The sequence below is a fragment of the Myodes glareolus genome, chromosome 3, assembly GCF_982192425.1.
Source record: "Myodes glareolus chromosome 3, mMyoGla1.1, whole genome shotgun sequence".
NCBI lineage: Eukaryota > Metazoa > Chordata > Mammalia > Rodentia > Cricetidae > Myodes > Myodes glareolus.
This window is the reverse complement of record NC_142028.1, coordinates 68570912-68593779: the sequence shown is the minus strand read 5'-3', so window position 1 is coordinate 68593779 and position 22868 is coordinate 68570912. Positions and strand designations below refer to the sequence as shown.

General features: G+C 45.9%; 2 protein-coding genes across 3 annotated transcripts in view; both read left to right on the top strand.

Annotated features, from left to right (window-relative positions):
- Positions 1-458: 458 nt before the first annotated feature.
- On the top strand, positions 459-10340 carry Mrps15 (mitochondrial ribosomal protein S15). Its single transcript, XM_048434445.3, has 8 exons — positions 459-650; positions 869-910; positions 2453-2531; positions 4543-4591; positions 5347-5431; positions 7664-7722; positions 9210-9401; positions 9609-10340. Exons 1-8 carry the CDS (start codon positions 488-490, stop codon positions 9744-9746), a joined length of 807 nt encoding a protein of 268 aa, XP_048290402.1. The 5' UTR covers positions 459-487; the 3' UTR covers positions 9747-10340.
- A 1793-nt stretch (positions 10341-12133) lies between these two features.
- Positions 12134-22868, top strand: part of Oscp1 (organic solute carrier partner 1) — a 30316-nt gene continuing 19581 nt past the window's right edge. Inside the window, exons 1-2 of one of the 2 annotated variants that reach the window (XM_048434443.3) lie at positions 12134-12791; positions 18636-18665. In XM_048434443.3, the coding sequence (XP_048290400.3) occupies positions 12680-12791; positions 18636-18665 (142 nt within the window). In that variant the 5' untranslated portion in view covers positions 12134-12679. The remainder of the gene's footprint in view (positions 12792-18635; positions 18666-22868) is intronic. The other variant, XM_048434444.3, reaches the window with a different exon arrangement.

Below are 22868 nucleotides of genomic sequence, written 5' to 3'. Positions count from 1 at the left end.
CCCAAACTAGGAGCCTACGGCAGTGGTTCTCAACCTTTCTAATGCTGCGACCCTTTACTACAGTTCATTATGTTGTGGTGACCCCCCCTACCATAAAATTATTTTTGTTGCTACTGTTATGCATCATAATGTAAATATCTGATATGCAGGATACCTGATATACGACCCCTGTGAAAGGGTCTTTTGACTCGCCCCCCCACACACACACACACGGGTCGCAATCCATAGGTTGAGAAGCACTGACCTAAAGTCAGTAGGAAGAAATTAAGGCTGAATGCAAGGTCAATAAGTGACATTTTAGAGTTTACACAGAGCGCTTTGCCGGGCCACCCACCAGGACAACCCAGGCAGTTCCACCCCAGTCCCTCGGCACCCTACCAATCCATCGCTCAGCCTTCGGCTGCTTTTCTCGAGGGCTCACCTCGATTGGTCGAGCCTGAACCGTTATGGCTGCGCCCATGTAACCGGCCCCGCCGCAGAGCGGTCAATGGCGGCGCAGGCCCGCGGGTCAGGAGTCACCATGCTGCGGGCGGCGTGGCGCGCGCTGAGCTCCGTTCGTGCCCAGGCAGTGGCACAGGCTCCGGGGTCTGCGCTGCGGGGCGGAGGAAGCGCCAATCTGCCCTCAGCACGCTGCGGCCTGCAGACTCCGAGTGAGCCGCCGAGCGGGGGGCAGGGGAGCTGGGCGAGGATGGAGGGTGCCAGGCACCCGGAGACTGGAGAGAGGCAGTGGCTGGATGCGAAGCTAAGGGTGGTGGCTCGGAAAGGAGTGACGAAGTGGGAGTTGGGTGCAAGTGCACGCAGTCCGTGGTAGGAGGGTCGTGTCGGGCTGCGGAAGGAAATGGGTCTCAGCTTTTTCTGTTCTGCATAGGTCTCCTGCTTGCCACCCGTGCATACGCCACCCAGAAACCAGGTAGGAGGGCTAGGCTGACACTGGACGCGGAAGAGACACCGCCGGGACAGCTTGGGGTGGACAAGGGACAGAGGTGGAGTGCAAAGTGGCGGGCCACAAGCCCCCCTACATCCACGTCGTATAGAGCCCTAACGAGGAGGCAGGAGTAAGAGTTTTCGAGTGGACTATTAGTGAAAGTGAGTGAGTTCTTGGCTGGCCACACCAGACCTTTCTAGAGTGGAACGCTTTTTATCTGCCACTCAGACTTGAAGGGTGTCGTTTCTCACCCCAAGTTAGTATGCCTTAGGGCCCTCTAACGAGAAAATGTTATTTGAGGCTAGTTTACTTTGTATGAACCAGTGCTGACATGAGCGTCAAAGGATCCATTGAAACACGTTTTTATTAGGAGTAAATTATGCTAATATATGAAAAACCCCCTTAGCCCTGTGTTCAATAAATTGTAAGGTGTAATAGTAGTTATCGCTTCTAGCGTCATTTACTTAGTGGCTGAGCAGAGGCTGACTAAAGAGGATAGATCATCTTGGTTGGACTGTACTGGGTTGCACTCCAGGGACACAGTAGGAGTGCGCATGCCAAAGCTGAGCTTTTGGTCATCCATACTAGATACTGACAGTTTCCCCAAAGCACTTTCTTGTAACTGGAGGTTTCTCCTCCCATCCGGTCCTGCAGCTGCTTTTAAAATAACCACTCAGCGGCTTAATATTAATTACTGTTTAGCCTATTAGCTCAGGCTTCTTATTAACTAGCTCTTACAACTTAATTAACCCATTTCTATTATTCTGTATTTTACCATGAGGCTCATGGCTTGTTACCTCACATCTTGCTTCTCCAGTGGCTGCTGATATCTCCCTGACTCCACCTTTTTTCTCCAGCTCTCTCTGTTTGGATTTCCCCCTTGGCTCTCTTCTGTCCTGAATACATATTCATAACATACAGAGGGGTATCCCACATGACTTTCTCTACCTCTTTATTTCATTCATTTGGTCAGCCAACCAGCAAACTTTGTTAAGTGCTTATTCTAGGCCAGACCATGAATCAGACTAGGAATTAAGTGGTTCAAAGGAAGCCAGGCTCACTCCTGTCCATGGGAGAACCTATCCCAGTATGGAACTGTAGAACCAAGTAGGTTTGTGAGAAGTGCAGCCACGGTACATGTCTTAAGAAAGACTATCTGGGGGCTGGAGAGATGGCTCAGCAGTTAAGAGCATTGACTGTTCTTCCAGAGGACCTGGGTTCAATTCCCAGCACCCACATGACAACTCACAACTGTCTGTAACTCCAAGCTCAGACAAACATGCAAGCAAAACACCAATGCACCATAAAATAAAAACAAATAAATTTTAAAAAAAGAACCATCTGTTTGCAGTGTGGCATATGAAACAGGTGCCCACAGGGCTTGCAGAAGAGAAACTGAGCATAGATCTGTTCATTGCCCTGTTGAGACCCCAGGCATTTCTCACAGATTTGGGGGGAGTGAATGAGAGGAGAGCCTGGGAGAATGAGAGTTAACCCTGTCTTCCATTCCATTCCTGTATTTGACAGTTCAGCCCAGCCGAGATGATGAGCCACCCCCTTCCACGTTCATCAGAGAATACAACAGCATCCTTCCCAGCATGGAGAAGTACGCAGGGAGAAACATACTGGAGGACACAGGGGTCCTAGGAGGGTGGACAGGGAGTGAGGGAAGGGGGACTTACAGCCTTGCCCTGTTGTTCTTGAAGTTTGATTATGTGGGGCCCTGGGTGGAGTGAGCACTGGGAAGCACCCCCAGTACGGTGGGCTCAGATGGGCGGCTGGTGCTCATGGAGCTCAACTACCCTTTTCTTCCTGGTTCTCTGAGTGAAGACCTGGTGTCAATAGATGACAAAGAACTCACATGCTCTACTGGTCTTGGTAGAAGTCTGTCTTCTCTTGACCTCACAAACGCCCCGTGAGGAAGGAAATTGAATCCTATTTGTATTGAATTATACATGGTCTGTGGTACACATCTAAGGGACAGAGTTAGCACTTAAATCCTTCTCAGCCCCTGTCCAGTGGGAGCTGGGCTGGCTCTAGCCTTGTCTACTGGGCAGTCTGGCTATGTCCAGATGTCCAGCTGAGATGGATATCCTTTCTCTGCCTTCCCCAAGACAAAACCAGAACACTCAAGCCAACAGCCCCAATTGTCTAATGCTGTCTTCAGCCCAGCAAACAAGAGCCATGTTGCCCTTGAGTCCCTGAGAAATGACTGCCCACTTCTGGAGAGCTGCATTTCTTATAGAAGTAACTGTCATTGCCATTGTTTCTTTCTTTCTTTCTTTCTTTCTTTCTTTCTTTCTTTCTTTTTTTTTTTTTTTTGATTTTTTTTTTTTTTTTTAATTTTTTAAGACAGGGTTTCTCTGTAGCTTTGGAGCCTGTCCTGGAACTATCTCTTGTAGACTAGGCTGACCTCAAACTCACAGAGATCCACCTGCCTCTCCCTCCCAAGTGCTGACATTAAAGGTGTGCGCCACTACTGCCCGGCTGTTCTTACTTTTTCTGTTTTGTTTTGGTTTTGTTTTTTGAGAAGACAGGATTTCTCTGTGTGACTTTGGAGCCTGTCCTGGACAGGCTCTGTAGACCAGGCTGGCCTCAAACTCAGAGATCCGCCTGCCTCTGCCTTCCAAATGCTGGGATTAAAGGTGTGTGCCACCACCACCCAGCTATTCTTGCTTTTTAAATCTTATTAACAATTATTTTAATTATGTGCATGTGTCAGCATGTATATATGTGCCCATATGTGTGAGTGCCCACAAGGGCCAGAAGAAGGCAATAGAGCTGGAATCACAGGAGGTTGTGAGCCTGTTGATGTGGGTGCTGGGAACCAAACACTAGCTCTTAACCACTGAACCATCTTTCCAGTGCCTATTTTTTTATTTTTATTTACTACTGTGTGTGTGTGAATGATGGGAGCAGAGACGACATCTATCCAGCTCACGTGTGGAGATCGGAAGACAGCTCTGTGGAGTCAGTTCGTTAGAGTCTTATGGTTCTGTGGTCAGGCTTAACAGCACCTTTATACATCTGATCAGCCCCGTTCTTGGTTTTTGTTTGTTTGTTTGTTTTTTGACTTTTGTTTTGATTTTTTAAATTTATTTATGTGTATGTTTTGCCCACATATATGTTTATGTACCACATGTGTGCCTAGTACATACAATGGTCAGAAGAGGGCATTGGATCCCCTGTAACTGGAGTTATATATGGTTATAAGCCACCAAGCGGGGGACTGGAAACTAAACTTGGGTCCTCTGCAAGAGCACCAAGTGCTTTTAACCACTGAGCCATCTCTCCAGGACTACCACCTTTAAGATAAGGTCTCTCTTTCCCATTTTCCCTTTTTAAACTACTGTCTAGTTTAAATGACTAGTAGCTGGACTAGCTAGATGGCTTAGTCGTCTAGTTAGAGTGTTGCTACTTGTCCAGAGGACACAAGTTTTGTTCCCAGCACCCATACCAGACAGCTGAAAGTCACCTATAACTCAGAGCTGCAGGGGGTCACACATCTTGTGGCCTCCACAGGCACCTGCACACATATAAATACATAAATTTTTTTAAAGGAAAAAGCATTTCTTCCCCTTCCCAGTACTTGTCTCATTGCTCTGTTTTTTCCACAGGGTTGATGATGTTGTGAAAAGAATTTTGTCTTTGGAAATGGCCAACAAGGTGAGTTCCTGTGCTACCCTAAGTCTTGGCCTCCCTCAGTCCACTCCCTGGGAACCCCTTCCATCCCTACAGCCCAGGCTTCCCCAGTTAGAACGTTCATCCTGGTGTCAGGCTCTGTCCAAAGCAAGCACTGAGAAGAGAGGGGGTTTTGCTCCTTCGTGGTACCGCTGACATCTGAGAAACAGTAGGTGCGCAGTAAACATGTTGTCTTTGTCACCTTTACACTGTGACCACTCTTATGGGCCCGGTTTGCAGTTTCAGAGGTTTAGTTCATGATCATCATGGCAGGGAGTATGATGGCATGCATGTAGACACTGGATCAGTAGCTGAGAACTACATCCTAATCCATAAGCAGAGATACTAGAGCAAGCTTGGTTTCTCAAAGTCCAAAGCCCACCCGCAGTGACACACTTCCTCCAACAATGCCACACTTCCTCATCCTTCTCAAGTAACACCAGTCCCCAGTGACCAAACATTCAACTATATGAACTGGGGGCCATTCTTATTCAAACATCACAGGTGTGTACATGAATGAGTAAGCAAATGTTAAGGCTATTAAGCCAACAAACTATTTCTCTTATCTCTATTTTTTACTTTGGGCTCATGAGAATATGAGTAGCAATGTGGTTGACCAAGGCCACAGGGAATACAGTTTTTCTGGGCCTAGCTGTCATAACTGCAGCCTTCCAGTCAGGAAGGTTAGTCCTTAGAGGATCATACACAAACACATTTCCTCCAATTTTTGTCTTCAACAGAAAGAGAAGTCAAAAGTCAAGCAAGAACAATTGATGAACAAGATTGCAGAAAACCCTGAGGATCCCAGAACCTTGGAGGCTCAAAGTTGGTCCAGGGGCCCTTGGAAGTGGGGGTACAAAGGAGTCTGCTAGCTGGTACCCGGTCTAGGAGGGCTCTTGATGTGGCTTGGGAAGGGGAGCACATGGAGGACTGGAACTCTGGTCCTGCCCATTGCTCTGTGAAGTCACACAGGTCACCTATCTTCTCTAGGGGCCCTGATTCCTACTCTAAAGATAGAGCTAGCTGGGGACAGGGCAGAAGACTGCCCTACATTGTGGCAAGACTGAGAATCTAGAGAATAAGAACGCACCCTGAAAACAAAGGATGAGGCTAGTAGCAGTGACTCACATCTGTGGAGTGCTGCCATGCCCTGCCATGGGACATTTCCACATTCCTATTTTAGTTTCCAGCTGGAATTAGCAATAGCAATCGTTAAATGTGAGTGAAAGCCCCTCTTGGGTTGTGCCAAGGGGTGAATTGGCGGCCCCATGCCGTGTCTATCTGTTTCCGTCCCTGTTGCCATCACCCTACATTACAGCTTTTATTACTGTCTCCCTCTTCGTGTTTTATTCACTTTTTTAAAAATTTATTTTGTTAGCCAGGCAGTGGTGGTGCACACCTTTAATCCCAGCACTCAGGAGGCAGAGGTAGGGGGATCTCTGTGAATTTGAGGCCAGCCTGATCTGCAAAGTGAGTTCCAGGACAGGCTCCTAAAGCTACTCAGAGAAATCCTGTCTCAAAAAACCAAAGGGAATTTTTTTTTTATTCTGTTAATGTATATGGGTATTTTGCCTGCATGTATGCCTGCACTGTGTGTGTGCGCATCATGTCAGCAGAAGTCAGAAAGGGGCTTCAGATCCCCTGGAACTGGAGTTACAGACTGTTGTGATCCACCGTGAGCGTTTGAATCAAACTTGGGTCCTCTGGAATAGCAACTATTCTTAACCCCACACCACCTCTCCATCTTGTAAGTTAGAAGTTTTAGTTCTAAAAACTTAATAATGAAAGCACAGAAAAAGGGTAGATATTAAGTTTATTCGTTATTTATTATTATTGCATGTAAAAGTATATGATGTGTGGGTTCATGTACACGTGTGCCACACAAGGACCCTGTCTGGACATTTGAGAACAGTTTTCACAAGTCCATTCCTTTCTCCACCATGGATTCCAGAGCTTGAGCTCAGGTTTGTGCCACAAGCACTTTTACCCACTCAGCCACCTTCTGCATGGACTCTTGACAGCTTTAGAGTCTTAGATTAATGCATTGTCTGGGATCTCTAGTACAATAATGAATCATTAACCATGATGTATGCTAGAGTTAATTCCTGAATTTAATGTTCTTTAAGTGTGTTCAAACTGCGGCCCGCAGACTGCATGTGCCTCAGGTAGCTCTGAGTGCAGTCCAATTCAACACAAAACCATAAGCTTAATTAACATATTGTGGGGTTTTCAGTTTTGTTGTTTTTAGGGTGTTTGTCTCTTTTCTTTTAAGCCACTGGTTCTCAACCTTCCTAATGTTGCAACCCTTTAGTACAGTTCTTTATGTTGTGGTTGCTACTTCATAACTAATTTTGCTACTGATATGATCATAATGTAAACATCTGGTATGCGGGATATCTGATGTGTGTTCCCCAAAGGAGTTGAAATGCACAGATTGAGAACCACTGTTTCAGACATTGTCTTACTGTGTAGCCCCGGCTGGCCTGGCACTTGTGACGTCAGCAAGCTCACAAAGATCCACCTGCCTATGCCTCCATTGTTTTTGTGATCGAATGAATCGCATTGTTCTCAGGCGTGAGCTTTGCACATGAAAACACTGAGGCACAGTGTCACAAAATAGGACGAAACTTTTGCCATTGAGAGTGCTGTGTACCAGCCAGGCAGTGTTATACCCACAATTCTAGGTAGAGTAGGCAGAGGCAAAAGGATTAAAAGTTTAGTCTGGGCTACATAGCAAGTGTAAGGTCAGATCGAGTGTCATAGTGAGTCTGTGTCAGCCACCTTTTCCCACTACCCCTCACATACACAATGCTGTTTGCTATGACGGAATAACGACCTTTATGGATTAAAGTAATTTCCTTTGCTTGAGCTTCCTTTTCTAGTAGAACTATAATCCATAGTCTTTTGAGATCTTGCAATTCAGAGTGCTTTGGCGTTTAGAAAGAGCTATACAAAAGCATTGGTGATTGTTACTCCTTTGGTTTTAAAACACGAGGTGGCCCTGGGCGCTTCCTTCCTCTTTGCCCAGCTCTCATCCTCTGTGGTTTGTGGTTTCAGTTGTTGCCTTGACTGTCAGGATCCGCAGTTATGAAGAACATATGCAGAAACATCGGAAGGTAAACCCCGGGCTTCACATGCAGCTAATCCACAGTAGCCTGAGGGAGGGGACCCTGGGACCCTGGGAATAAAGGGCTCTGGAGCCTAAGAAGCCAGTGACACCTCAACTCTAGTAGGAAGACACTCCCCTCCTGCCTCTAGAGGGACAAAGGGGGCCTTACAGGATTCTGCTAAGGGTCTTTAGTGGTCAAGAAAACAGACTGCCAACCTTGGTCACGTCAGACACATAGTGGGTGCATTTGATGAATGCATGGGTAGTCAGAATGACCTGTTCAAATCCTAGCTCTGTCAATTCTACTTAAAGTCGGTGTGACTTTAGGAAGCTTATTGGTCTGAGCCTATGTTTTCACATCTGTAAACACAGGACTGCAAGGATTACAAGAATCAGTACTAGCAGTTGGTGTGGTGTATGGCAGTGCTCTGGGATCTTAGCATCATCTCTCGTAAACCTTGGAGTTCCTTTCAGTTTCTTTCGAATCTTCCAGAGGAGCAGTCTTGCCATGGAGTGACATTATTCCTCAGGAGACACTGCTAGAAATGGTGGCTGAGACTTGAAATGAGGCAGTCTTGCCAAGGGCTCCATATTCCTTTTTTTTTTTTTTTTTTTTTATTTTTGTTTTTCGAGACAGGGTTTCTCTGTGTAGCTTTGGAGCCTGTCCTAGCACGGCCTTGAACTCAGAGATCCACCTGTTTCTGCTTCCCAAGTGCTAGGATTAAAGACACGTGCCACCACCACCCAGCATGGGCTCCATATTCTTAACCACTCGTTGCTCAGCTGAGCATGACAGAGCTGCCAGAAGTAGGAAATTGCTGTTAGTTTTGGACTCTATGTTCAGTCTGACTTTGAATTCTCCATCCTTTGCTTCAGCTGCCTGAGAACTAAATTATAGGGTATGTGCTATCACACCCAACTACTTGTAGTTTTCTAATGAGTATGAAATTGTGAACACAGACTGGTCTAGCCTTGAGTACTCTAGTAGCTGGTTGAGCATGCTCTTTAGAAATCACTTTTGCTCATTTGAGGTATAGAATTCTAGAGCCCCTCACAGAGCAGGACCTACTCAATCTTGACAGTCTGCTAAGTGCTGGAGAAACTGAGTAGATGGGATAGGGGAGAGTCACCCAGTCGGTAGACCCATATTGAAGGCTTGACCTCAGGGTCCTGAAAGTCAAACCAGCTCACACCTTTATTCTCCTGTCTGTAACTATGAACATTGACAGTGCCTCCTGCAGAACTATAGTAGTGTTTGCATAAGATTGTTGGGGTGGTTCAGTGAAATGACCATACATCATTAATGGTAAATAATGTTAAAGTTTATAGAATACTAAAATTAAGAGTAGTAAGTGTGGTGGCTTAGGCCTGTCATCTCAGCAAGTAGGAAGCTGAGGCAGGAGAATTACCATGTGTTTGAGGACAGCCTGGGGTACAGAGTAAGACCTTGTCTCAAACCAACAAATAATAATAGTGATACAGAGTCTTCTATAGGACAAAGCCCACAAACGCCATCTGCAGATGAGCATCGACCGTAGGAATAAGATGCTCAAACTCCTCCGTCGGACCAACTATGAAGTCTTCGAAAAGGCGTGCAAGGAGCTAGGGGTGGAATATACCATACCTCCTCTGCATGCCCAAAAGGTCCACCGCCGCATCCTGGCCAAGAAAGCTCTGTGCATTCGGGTAAGAATCAGTACAGTTGGCTGTTTGGTCGGTCTCCCTGGACCGAGGTGCAGAGTAGAAGGGAGAAGTTGTCTGTTTCTGACCATGGCTTAGAACTGGCCCGGTCACCAGCACATAGAGAAAGAATGGGGTTCCATCCAGATTGCTCCTATAGACCTGCCCTGCAAAAAATTACAAAGTCTTTTCCTACTCCCTTTCCACCACCAGGTGTTCCAGGAGGTGCAAAAACTAAAGAAGCAAAGAAAGGCTTTAAAAGCTGCTGCAGCAGCTGCCAAAAAACAGCGTAACCAGGAGGTACCAGAGGACCCTTCCCAAGCCCTACCAGACATGACCAGAAAAAACTAATAAAGTCTGTTCTGCCTTGAAGAATGATAGAAGATGGCCTTCCTTTCAGCCTGAGGAAGAGGACTTTGTTCTCCATTTGGCCCTGGGATCTCAGAGGCAGAGACCCTGCCTTCACCCAGTGGATGCAGTCATAGAAACATGTCATGTTGTATGTTTCTGAGAGGTAATGCTGACCGGATACCAGGGCAGCTGTAGGACTGTCTCCTAGACTGGGCCCTAAAAGATGGAGTTTACTGGGCAGAGACAGTGGCATCTTGGCAGAAGGAACTGCAAGTTAAAAGGGAAAGAAATCTAGAGGTACTCATTCAGGAACAGTGGGACTCAGAAATTCAATATAAAACATTGGAGTTAGGGCTTCAGCATGTGAGTGGGTCTGGGGTGTAAAAACATTCAGTTCGGGACTGGAGAGATGGCTCAGCGGTTAAGAGCACTGGCTGTTTGGTCTTCCAGTGGACCCAGGTTCAATTCCCAGCACCCACATGACAGCTAACAACTGTCAGTAGCTCCACTTTCTGGGGATCTGATACCTTCACACCAATCCACATAAAATAAAGTTAACTAAATTATTTATAAATAAAATAAAATTTCAATTCATACTGAAGAACTTTGGACCTCATTCTGAGGAGGGAATCCCCACAAAGAGATATGTTGCTACCAAAGAACACTCGCAGGCTGAGGCCTGAACTGGAGCAGTTTGGGAGCTGTTAAAGTAACTGAAGCCCTAGGTGTTTAATAGCCTAGGGATACAGGGCTGTGGTGCTTGAATGGCTGTAATTCCAGCACTTGGGGGAGGGGGGCAACCATCATTTCAAGGTCATCCCTGACTGCACAAATAGTTTGAGGCCAGTCTGAACTCCATGAAACCCTTTCTCTAAGAGTTTAAACTGCTCAAGAAAGCAATGTGAAAGAAAAATGGGCCATGTCAGGGTGGGAAAAATGACTCCTGAGGGCACAGGAGCCCCTTGAGATGAAGTAGAAGGTGAGTAGGTAGAAAGAATCAGAAGTGAAGATGAAGCCAGGTGGCAGCGGCGGCAGAGGCAGGTGGTTGTGAGTTCAAGGACCACCTGGACTACACGAAGAAGAAACCCTTTGCGGGGATGGGGGGCAGTGAAGATTAATGTGTGATTATCCTCTCCAGGAACAATGAGACTTTAATGAAATGGGCCTAGAGTGGCCTACAGGTCCTGTGTTATAGGTCCAAGTGACAACTTTTCAGGAGACTAGAGGGTAAGGAGAAAAGCCACAGCAGTGGATCAGGCCTGCAGGAAAGGCACTGTTTTAAATGCCAACTTGGGCACTTCATCTTGCCTGATATTCAGATCCTGAAGATGCCCCCACCCTGTCCCCTGACCTAAGACTGGGTTTCTCTGTGTAATCCTGGCAGTTCTAGGACACACTCTGTTGGCCTGGCTGACCTTGAACTCAAATTCACAAACTGATTAGGTTTCAAACCTATCTTTCTAGTGTTTGTTGTTTTTTAAAACACGGCCCTAGTCCTGGCTGTCCTGGAACTTGCTTTAGACCAGGCTGAACTCTATCTACAGAGTGCTGGGATCAAAGGCATGTGCTCTGCCTTGATTCCAAAATCCATATACTGTCTGACACTTCTAGAGAGAAAAGTCTGAGAGAAAGGAAGTCTGTTTTGACAAAACTTCAAATACTTTTGGGAGCTAGGCTGGTAACAAAATGCAGAGGCTCAGCATAAGATAAAGATGTTTATTACAGGTGGGACTGGGGAGTTAGGAAACTCAAGTTGTAGGAGACAATTTCAAAAAGGAAAGAAAAAAGGAAAACAACCACGGAGTGTGATATGGAGGATACCAGAGCAGGAAGCCATTAAAGGAAGGGGGTGGCTATCCTAGAACTAACTCCACAGACCAGGCTGGCCTCGAACTCAGAGATCCACCTGCTTCTGCAAGTGCTAGGATTAAAGGCGTGCGATACCACCACCAGGCCTGGAATATGCTGGGTTGTTTTCTGTTTGTTTCTTTTTAAATAATGTCTCCTGAAATTTAGTCCAGCAGTCAGTGTAGCAGAGCAGTGATACGAAGGAACTTAAATACAGAAAGGAACATTAAGGAATAAAAGTGAGAAAAGATTATATGAGAACAAGTATTTGGTGGCTGACTATTAATAGGACCCAGGGAGGTGTATGTGGAAGCCAAAGCTCAAGACTCAAGATTGCTGTGGTTGGAGGAGAAAATGCTTAGCAGAAACACTGAAGTCTACAGGAATCCACTGAAAAGAACCGACTGAAACTAATCCTGGAGCGGAAGGTGGAGAACCATCTGCGGAGCCTACTTAAACCATGGGGAGGGCCTGGCCGGATTGCGTCACTGAGTAGGAAATCTGGTGTGGCATCGCTTCCGGGAGGGTTTAAGAAGGAAATATAAATGACAGAACGCATCGAGATGAGGGACTGTATAGCTCAGGGTGCCTTCATGGCGCTTGCGTGATCTCATTGGTTCCTCTGAGCATCTCTAGGAGGTGGCTGACAAATCTGCCTAGAGCAGCACAGCGACGACATCGGACCGCAACTCTAGGCCGGCTGGGCGGCTCCCAGGACGCTGGGGCTGACTTTCCTTGTTCACCCGCGGGAAGGCTGGGGCCTGGCTGTGCCGCGGCACACCAAGCGGGGATGACCGGAAGCCTCGAGTCGACGTGTGGGCTTCAATGGAAAACTCAAAACAAGCGCTCCCCGGAGGCCAACGTCGTGCATCCGTTCGGACCAATCCCCTAAAGCGGTGTTTGTCACCTAGCCCAATGAGCCCTGGCTCTTGGGCCACCTCACATCAAACCGCTCTCTGATTGGTTCGTCTTTCGGGACCGCGGCGTTGCCCCAGCAACCGAACTATGGGACGCGGAGGGGCCTCCAGGCTGCCAAATCAAACCCTGGAGCTCTTTCTTCACCTGCCTTGCGGGTTTCCTGCATCATGTCCGTGCGGACTCTGCCGCTGCTCTTTTTGAACTTGGGCGGGGAGATGCTTTATGTCCTGGACCAGCGGCTGAGGGCCCAGAACATCCCTGGAGACAAGGCCCGCAAAGGTAAGCGGCACCCGCAGCCTGCTTCCCTCAATGCGCTAAGTGTCCCCATCCAGACCCTAAGCCTAGCACTTCCCAACCCTCCACGCGCCCAGCTCTCGCGCCTCCGCCTTCATACCTAAGGCCAGATTGGCACTTGGCCACCTTCCCTCCTATCCCAACAGCTAGACCCAGGCCTCTGCGCACTTCACTTTGACAGCCGGGTACCTTTCTCACAAGATGCCCATGCAGTTGGAAGACCTCAGGAGTCAAATTAATTCTCAATTCTCCAAAAGAGCATTTCCCCACAGAGAAACCTAACACCTGTATTGGACATACTCAAAGTACTTGAATCCCGATGATTTCCCGGTCTCTTGAACTTTGCCCCCTTCCAAAAGTAGTTCCCGGCTGCTCACCTGGCAATATGCCTTTGACTAGTACCACCATCCTCTGCAACCCCCACGGAACAGATGCTGATCACCCGGTGTTTCTGTCCTCCCACATACGTTAAAGACGAGTCTTGCTCAATTCAGAAGCCATTTCTAGAAATGTAGGGGCCTAAAATAATAGAGATTAGAATGAAAACATACTTCTTTACCTTTTCAAGTGTGGGAGGGGAATGCAATCGTGAAAATATTGGAAAACGTGTAAGTGCAAAAGTATGCTATGTGTAATTCACAGAGAAACGACCCCCCAGAACATGCCATCATACTTTTTCTTCTCAGCAAACTTCATTCACCAAATTTCCTGGGATTAAGCATGAACTATTATATTTCTAGGGAGAAGTGTAAAGGTTTCTATAAAGACGGTCGACACGACACTAATGAAAACACTATTCTCTCTCGACAGCTAATGCACGCTCTCTCAATTGATGTTAAATGTACATACCCGGGTACTGTTGAGTCTGACTGTATAAGCTCATGCACAGACAGATAAGAGAACTCCCTAGATTATTCCCTTTGATTCATATGGAGCATTGCTACCAGAGGGCTTTACAAAATGCAAAAGTGTCTAGTACCATCTCTCCTTAAAAGCCTACAGGCAGCTTTTCACTCCTGTCTCAATGGAGTCCAAGTCCTATGCAAGACACAGTGGGGCCCTTCCCAGTCTTATTTTCCATCATTGCTTGATTCACACTTTGAGTCCTAATCACACCAGATTCTTTAAACTGTGTCCTTCATGACTCCATGCTTGTGGTCCCTGCCCCTCCATCCTTTCCCTGGCCTGTACTATTGACTGAAGAATCATTGTCCCTAGGAAAAGGACTTCCTGTGTGCTCCCAGCGCCCTGCCTGTGCTTCTCTCTACACCTGGCTCTTTAGACTCATCTGTTCACATGTGTTTCCCTACATGTTTGTCTGACTCGTATCTGTACCACAGCATCTAGCATTCAATGCCCAGGTCAGAATAAATCGGAGCACAGTAAAGGTTTGCTGGACCACTTGGCAGTTTTATATGCCACTGTGTTCCTTCCTCAGGAGGCTTCTATGTTTCTTGCTGCCTGTGTGATGTGATTTCACTCAGGCTAATGACCTTAGTGGAGTGATAGGCTAACTTTCTCTAGGTAGTCTGTCTCCTGGAAGACAATGTAAATCAACAATTAAGAGTGTGCCCTTTGGAGGCATGCAGGTCTAGATTCCATCTTTAGCCAGTTGCATGATCTTGAGGTGTAGCCTCTGAGCCCGTTTTTCTATACAGTGGTAATAGCAATACACTCCTGAAAGCCAAGCTGTAGGGATTGACTGAACATGCATTTTATGTTCACACAATCAGTAGTTGATATTGTCTTTTGGGAGGCGGTCTGGGAAGGTTCTGTAAATAGGAGGAGTCAGGATTTAAGAACTGTAGTCCCAGGCTGAAAGAAGGGCATCTGCAGGGAAGAACACTTGCTCTACTTTCAGAGGACCAATGTTCCATCCCCAGCATCCACTGGGAAGTTTACAGGCACCTGTAACTCCAACTCCAGGGAATCCAGCACCCTCCTCTGTCTGCCCAGAGCCCCTGTACTTACATGCATATACCCAGACATATACACATAATTAAAAATAAAAATTTAGCTGGAATGAATGGCACATGTCTTTAATCCTGGCACTTGGGAAGCAGAGTTAGGAAGATCTCTGTGAATTTGAGGCTGGCCTGACCTACAGAGTGAGTTCCAGGACAGCCAGAGCTATACAGAGAAACGAGGTCTTCAAAAAGAAACCCAATAAATAAATAAACAAAATAAGATAAAAAATGTAAAACCAAGAACTGTAGCCCTTAATCCAGGCACTTGGGTGGCTGAGGCAAGAGGATTGCTACAAGTTCAGTTCAAGGCCAGCCTGGTCTATCTTGTAAATTCCAGGCTAACCAGCACCACATAGTAAGACCCTGTCTCAAAAGTCTTTCCTATATATAAGGAAAGCCCACTATTTTGGTTTTCTGAGATAGGGTTTCATGTAGCAAAGCTGGCCTTGAACTTCTGATTCCCCTGTTCTTACCACTCCTGTGTTGGTATCACGGTTGTGCGCCATTTTACCCAGAAAAAAAAATATTTAAGAGTGATAGTCTTCCTGGTTTGCCTAGATCCAGTTTTATGGACCTTCAGACATCTGTAGTAATTCATTGTCATATAGTCACTCATCCTACAGTTTTTGGCAAATGTCACATGTGAGATTCTAGGGAGAACTGGATTGGGAGACTTTCTGTACAGTTCCTGAAAGTGGGGCTATTGATGAGTCCACTCTATAACCGAGTCTAAAACTCAAGACAAATCTCTATAGTGACAGTAATAAAATATTCCTTTTGCATTGTTGAAACAAGGGTCCTGCTGTAGCTGTTCCCAGACTCACTGAGTAGCATGGATTGACCTGGAATTCTCAACAGTCCTCTTGCTTCAGCCCCTTATAGGTATAAGCCACCACTCGGACTATTGAAACAGTTTTTCAATTGTATCAATACTTCATTGAAACACCTTGATACCCACAGCTCCTCTACCATATAGATAACGCACTACCACCCGAATTTACAAGAAAAGCCAAAGCTGCTTTGCCTAGGGTTGCATAGCTGGTGGGAGGAGTCAGTCATTTGACAACTCCTGCCCATGAGACTCCAGAGCTCCTACTCCTAACCAGCTTGTGCTGCCTTACCTGAAGGGATTGGGTGGGAATTTCGTGGGGTTTGTCAGGTCAGGAGGCGAGGGAAGGCTTTGAAATGCACACACACACACATATACGCGCGCGTGCATATACCATCAAGTGTCTAAAAGAAATGATGAAGTAGTTGGCCAGTGAGGCCTGTAGGAGAGAAAGAAAGCCAAACAGCATAAGACTAGAAGCTGAGAGCGTGTCTGTTCTTCTGTCGAAGCTGGTGTTGCTGCAGGAGCTGGAGCCAGTGCCATGGTGACAGGTGCCTATACCCAAGCCTGCAAAAGCACAGACATGGTAAATTAGTCCTCGTGGATGCTTTGAAGGAAATCGTATTTCTTGGAGCTGTTTTCATTATCTTACACAACTAATTGGTCTCCTGGAGGCTGTCCCTGTTCCCACAAGGCCGGTGCAGACATTGCAGTTTCTCCCATAATGCAGCCAGAGTTTAGCGCTGCACAGAAAGGAAGTGTGCTCTTAATGGGGCTGCCTGTGAGAGTTGCATACTTAATGTTGTCTCACATTTTAAGCAATAGAGTGGGCAATAAAAGCTACCTTTTGCCTCGCTTCTTTCCCCATAAAAGCCCTGCAACTAAAACCCTGTTAAATTCTGTTTACCTTCCTTATTACGGGAGAGGAAACTGGGACACGTGACCATGTGACTGTGGAGTGGCTTTTTGTTTTTGTTTTGTTCGTTTGTTGGTTTTTTGTTTTGTTTTACTTTGTTTTCCTAAGACATGTAGTACTGAAGGACTAAATAGCAGTGGGGTTCTGTTCTGATTTTTTTGGGTGAAATTTAACAGCCAGCCCTGGAACCCATGGGTCTACATCCCATGCAAAATATAGCTGAAGTTGAATTGTCTCAAAATGAGTCATCTGGAGAGCAGAAGACAGGGCTTGTGGTCCCTACCCTGCCTCTTTAAAGAAGAAAATGGAGAGGAACCGACAGCTCTCTGGAGCCCTCTGCTGGTTCTGGGTGCCATTGCCAGCTGGAGGCACACTGCTTCCTTGTGTTTTCCAGTTCTGTTTTAACCACAGTAGGCAAGAGTGTTCCCAGACACATCTTCAAGAAGATGAAAACTCCCCATCTCTAAATAATTGAAATCCCATGATGCTAATACCACTGAGAAACAGTAGATGTGAATATACTGCCCAAGAAACAATTGCTTTAGGAAGGCCAGAGCAGGGCCTACTTCCCCAACTCACTCTCCCCAAAAGCCTGTGACTTTATCACCCTCCCCTCGGTATTGGGAGCTGAACCTAGAGCCTCATGCACACCAGGCAAATGCTTTACCACTGAGCTACCTCTCCAGCCCACCTGATTTAGAGATAGTATCTCATTAAATTGCCTTGGATTCATTCTGTAGACCCAGCAGATCTTAAATTTTTAACGCTGCCTCAGCCTCCTGAGTAGCTAGAGCTACGGTCTCTGTGCCACCAGGCCCAGCTAAGGCTGTGACTCTTGAGAGGGAAAAGGGGGGGACTTTGAGGGGACTCTGACCTCACAGTGGTACCCACTAGTCTTAAAAGAGCTGTTTGTATTGTATGTTGAGGCCCTGCCAGTGAGCGGTGAAGGCGTGCATACGTCAGTGTACTTCAGAGATCATTTCCCGAGCAATATAGAGGCAAGTGTTTCTCGAAATGTCACTAGTTGTGAAATGCTTTCCACATGCGGGTGAGAAAGGGAGGCTGTAGACAGAAATGTTCCTACCAACAGAATGGGAAAGTTAAAAAGTTGATTTTCAGGGTTTAGGGTAGAGATCAGTGGTACAACATTTGTCTGCTAAAATGCCCAAGGCCCCAGGTTCAATCCCATCTCTAGGGAGAAAAAAAAAGTCAGACTGTTGAAAAAGAAGCTCCTTCTTCTGTTTGTTCTTGGAATTATTCTTCATTGGGGAGTTAGTGTTAAAAGTCTGCTTTGAAATATGTATGCTTTTTTTGGTGGGGGACAGTGTCTCACTCTGTAGACCTGGAACTCAGAAATCTATATACCTCTGCCTCCCAAGTGCTGAGATTAAAGATGTGCACCACCACACCCAGCATAGTGTATGTTCTTACAGTGTTGGAGAACATAACTTCTGGAGCCTTCTGAGAGGAACCCCAAGATAGCTATCATCCTGAACTGGTACTTTTTTTTTTTACTAGTCATTTATCTAGTTTTTACAGCTCCTAATTTTTTAAAAAAAAAAAAAGTTTCCAATTGAAGGTGGGGCATGCACATAAGCATTAAATTCAACAGACTGGAGAGATGACTCAGTGGTTAAGAGCACTGGCTGCTCTTTTGGAGGGTCCAGGATCAATTCCCAGTACCCACATGACAGATTACAACTGTCTTTAACTCCAGTTCTAGAGGATGACTCCCCATTCCGGTCTCCAAGAGCACTAGGCACACATGTGGTATACATACATGCAGGCAAGCAGGCAAACATACACACACTCACACCAGGCAGTGGTTGCATACACCTTTAATCCCAGCAGTTGAGAGGCAGAGGCAGGAAGATCTCTGAGTTGGAGGCCAGCCTGGTTAGTGGAGCTAGTTCCAGGACAGCCAGGGCTATACAGACTGTCTCAAAAAACAAAAACAAAACAAAACAAAACAAAAGACATGAAATTAAAATCTATATATATTCAACAATTCAACAGACCAGATAGCTAGGTATGGTATTCGTAAAGCCTCCATGCAACTAATGTTCTAATGTTCTTGCTTCCTGAACTGGTGTTTTCTCTTTGTATGCTTCATATAGATGAATGGACAGAGGTGGACAGAAAACGAGGTATGCTATTTCTGGGCTGCATGCATTCAGTCTGCATCCACAGGGTCACCCAGTCGGTTGTTAGTGGACTTTAAAAGCAGGCCCACTCTTAAGTGTATGTAGGCTAGAACTAGGCGTGAGTTTCCTCAGCTAAGATATCGGGCTTACTTTGGAATGTTCTTCTCCAAAGGAATAAACACATTGTGTAAGATGAAAACTCAGCCAACTCTAGCGAAGGGGCCACGCTGCTTCTGAGGGACTTCCCCCCCACTACCATCCCTTTTGTTGTTGTTGTTGTTGTTGCAAGCTTTCAGGGACAGCTGAGGCTCTACCCCGGGTAAGTTGTCATCTGTGGTAGTCCTAAACCGTCCTTCCTATACTATCATGTAGGCAGAGAGTTTGCGTCAGGGTGAGCGACAACATCCTGAGATGTTCCCCGTAGCACACACAGATACCTGCTGAGCAGCTGAGGAAGATGAAGCATGTGGCTGCATGGCTGCCAAGAGGGGGCAGCAGGCATGGGATCATGCATGCACTGTTGCCTTATGTTCAGTCTTGTTTCCTGCTCACCTGCAGCTAGCTGCAAACCTGGAAAGGTTGAGGCTTGCTCGGAGCGGGCCTTCAACTTTTCTCGATCTTTGTATACCGTAGGTGCCTGCCTTCATTTGACACATGGGGACAGATTATGCCTATTGTCTGCCATCCTCAGTAGATTAAATTCTCTCAGCAAACCTGATATGCCAGCTGTGTATATTTGTAGTGCTTAAAAGCATAATGAGGGTAAATATGATCAAAGTACATTATATACAAATGTGAAAATGTCACAACAAATCCCATTATTATGCATAATTAATAGACACTAATAAAAACTTTTGAATTTTTGTGCATAAAATATGTGTATATTTATTAAATATATTAAAGACCCACTGAAGGCATTTTGATATCTCTGATTTTGAATTTAAAGGTGTAGGTTTGTTTGCTTTTATTATTGAAAGGAAATTTTCAATAATTTTGTCATAATTACATAGATTTTTACATTATTATGGGAGATAATTTTTTGATTTTGTAAATGTTTTCCTAATTGTGATAGGAATTTACTTAGAATGTGATATGGTAGAAAGCAAAAACAATTATAAAAGAAAATAAATTTAAAACAAATAATGCCAGGATAGGGAATGAAGAAGAATCTGGAACAATGAGCAAAGACAAAAAGGGTAAAATACCTATCTAGCAAATTTTGATAAATGGATCTAAATATGATATATTATTGGATTAAACATTCTGAACCCGTGTGTGTGTGCATGTGTGTGTCAGGGTATAGTGGCACACACCTGTAATCCTACCACTTAGGAGGCAGAGGCAGGCAGATCTCTGTGGGTTTGAGGCCAGCCTGGTCTATATAATTCCAGGGCAATCAGGGCTACATAGTAAGATACCCTTTTCAAAGAGAAAAAAAAAAGCCTTTGATGGTTTAGTGGGTAAAGGCACTTGCTCCTAAACCTGACAAACTGAGTTTGATCTTTGAGACCCCCAAGGTAGAAGGAAAGAACTGACCCTAGCAAGTTGTCCTCTAACCTTTGTGTACACACACACACACACACACACACACAAACACACACAGCTATATAATTGAACTGGGTGTGGTGGTACTCTTTTGTGTTTTCTTGGGTTATTTAATATATTTATTTATTTTTGTATGTTTGATTTTTTTCCTGCATGAATGTATGTATGCCATATTCTTGCCTGATGCCCACAAAGGTCAGAAGAGGGAATTTGATTCTCTGAAACTGGAGTTATGGATGGCTGTGAGCCACCATGTAGGTACTAGGAACTGAACTTTTGCCCTCTGTAAGAACAACCAGTGCTCTTAACCTCTGAACCATCCCTCCAGCTCCTGGTGGATACTTTGAATCCTAGTACTCAAGAGGCAGAGGCAGACAAGTGTCTGAGGGTTAAGGACCAACCTTGTCTACATAGTGAGTTCCTGGTTAACCAGGGCTACATACACTGTCTCAGATAAATAATGCTTAAAAAAAAATAAGAATACAATGAGACAGAACCCTTTCTGATTTCAGCTCCATCAACAGTGGTGTCAGCTTGGGTTTTAAACACACTCAGATTACATTTTCCTCATCAGTGGAATGTGGGAATGGGGGTAATTTAGAGTTGCCGTGAGCTTTAAATGAGGCATTGTATATAAAGTTCCAAGCCCAATGTCTCAACAGTGTAAAGACTCAGACCATTGTAGTCATGTGAAGCATTCCCTGGCTCCTCTCTTGTAGCCTTGGCTCCACGGTACGGATTTCCATAACCAAGTGATTTTTGGAGCCGGGGTAATTGGTAGAAACTGAATTACTTTCATCAAGATAATTATTTCATCAGACTGGGTCCAGAGAAGCCCAACTGAAGTGCCGGGCCGCTTTTATTATATTTCACAACCATCTTTTGACACTTCCCTTGAGCAATTTTTGGCCCGTCCTTTGATGCCTGGCAGGATTTCAGGTGTGAAGTGTGGATCTTGAGGGCTTTTCATGTGTGTAATTAGATCGCTGGAGCTTATTTTAGCCTAAGTGTTCAAAAATCATCAGCAGACACTGACTTCATCATCTGGCTACATCCAAACTAGAAGCCGCGTGTCAAGAGCCCAGTTATCAGCCCTCCTGTTGTCCCTGTGAGAACCCCTCCCCTCCCGGCTTCATCATCTCCATGATCACATCGGGCTCCCGCTCCGTTCAGATTCATGAAAAGGAGACAAAGCTCATTTGAGTGCCACAAACAGACACCGCCGTGGAAGCCCGGCCCTGGCAGGGGAAGGGATGTTCTATTCTAGCTGGAGACACACGTGCCACAAGAGCGGACTCCAAAGAACTCAGATTTCCCAAAGCCCAGTGCTGTGCAGAGGGGAAAGACTGCAGAGCCCTGGCATCAACCAGAGGAGGAACTTGTCTTATAGGAAAAGATTTCACACAGGTCAGGTCTGGCAATTTAGCCCACAGCTAAATTAGCATATGCGCGATGGTCTTTCTTTCATCTTTTCTATAAAATCATAATGTTGCAAAGGAGACAAGGGAAAGCAGACTTCTCTCCCTGGTGTAGGCAAAGTATAAATCTATTTTCCATTGCCAAGGTGAATTTCTTGGGTTTGTTTTGCTTTTGTCTTTTTTTTTTTTTTTTCAGGCAGGATGTCTAAGTGCCTGCTAACAAAGGCAGCCCACGTGTGTCTGACTGAATCTACTGCTCACGTGTGAAACTAGCGCAGTGTGCACCTCTAGGGCATGGCACCTTTGTGTCCCCGTGGTGTCTGGTGTGTGGTGCTTGGTATCTGGTGTACTGCACGCCTGCCTGGGCCAAGTGCTCCACAAAGCAAACTGGGAGAGGAAAATATGTTGTCTCTACAATCTCACAAAGAATAAATGGTGACCAGGGATCCCTGGCTGCCAGGACCCCTGCCGTGAAACTTCCCTTTCCTCTTTGGGGGCTCATGTGTGCCTGCTGTGTCCACGGGAACAGACACTGTTGTCCTCGGTTCTCAGCAGACGACCATTGCTTAGGTCTGACGCTGGAGCTGTGGTGTTACATCGCTGTTTCTCATCTCTAGGGAAGAGCTTCCTTTTTCTTTTTGCTTTGCCAAAGTCAGTAGCAATTGCCTTGGGGTTTTGTCGCTTTTAGAACCAATTTATTTGAGGCTAAGCTACTTGCCTGGATCCCTAGAGAACTGACTCTCTCTGTCAGCGTCCACCCAGTGACCGCTGACAAGGAATGGCTTCACCTGACCCCTTCCTCCTGGAAGCCCGCTCCTTTCTCTTCTCTGAGGACCTGTGGCTCTTCGTTTGCATCTGTCCCTTGCAGATTCTGCGCTTTTTATAAAGGCTGTGGTGAGAAAAAAAGTTAGAAAACCCAATTCACTGCAGGTCCTTGATTGTTTCTGTCTGAAGGATTCCTGTGTCTCTGGGCATCCCTGAGGAGGGAGTGTTAGCTGGCTGTGCCGGGCTGGAGTCCTCAGATGTGAGAGTGCCTGTGTTGGCCATGGCTCAAATTCTTCCTGTCTGAGGATCAGGACGTAGTCTAGGGTAAGATCCGAAGTGTGCTTGTCACTGTTCTGTGGTAAAACCCCTTGACCGAGGCAACTTATAAAAGAGAGTGTTTAAGTGGGATTATGGCTTCAGAGGGTTGGAGGCCTTGGTGGCAGGTAAAGGAACAGCTGAGAGCTCACACAGCAGAAAG

Coding starts and splice junctions, on each gene's coding strand:
- Mrps15 (XM_048434445.3), top strand. CDS start 488: ATGGCGGCGCAGGCCCGCGGGTCAGGAGTCACCATGCTGCGGGCGGCG. Junction 651..868: donor CTGCGGCCTGCAGACTCCGA/GTGAGCCGCCGA, acceptor TGTTCTGCATAG/GTCTCCTGCTTGCCACCCGT. Junction 9,402..9,608: donor AGAAAGCTCTGTGCATTCGG/GTAAGAATCAGT, acceptor TTCCACCACCAG/GTGTTCCAGGAGGTGCAAAA.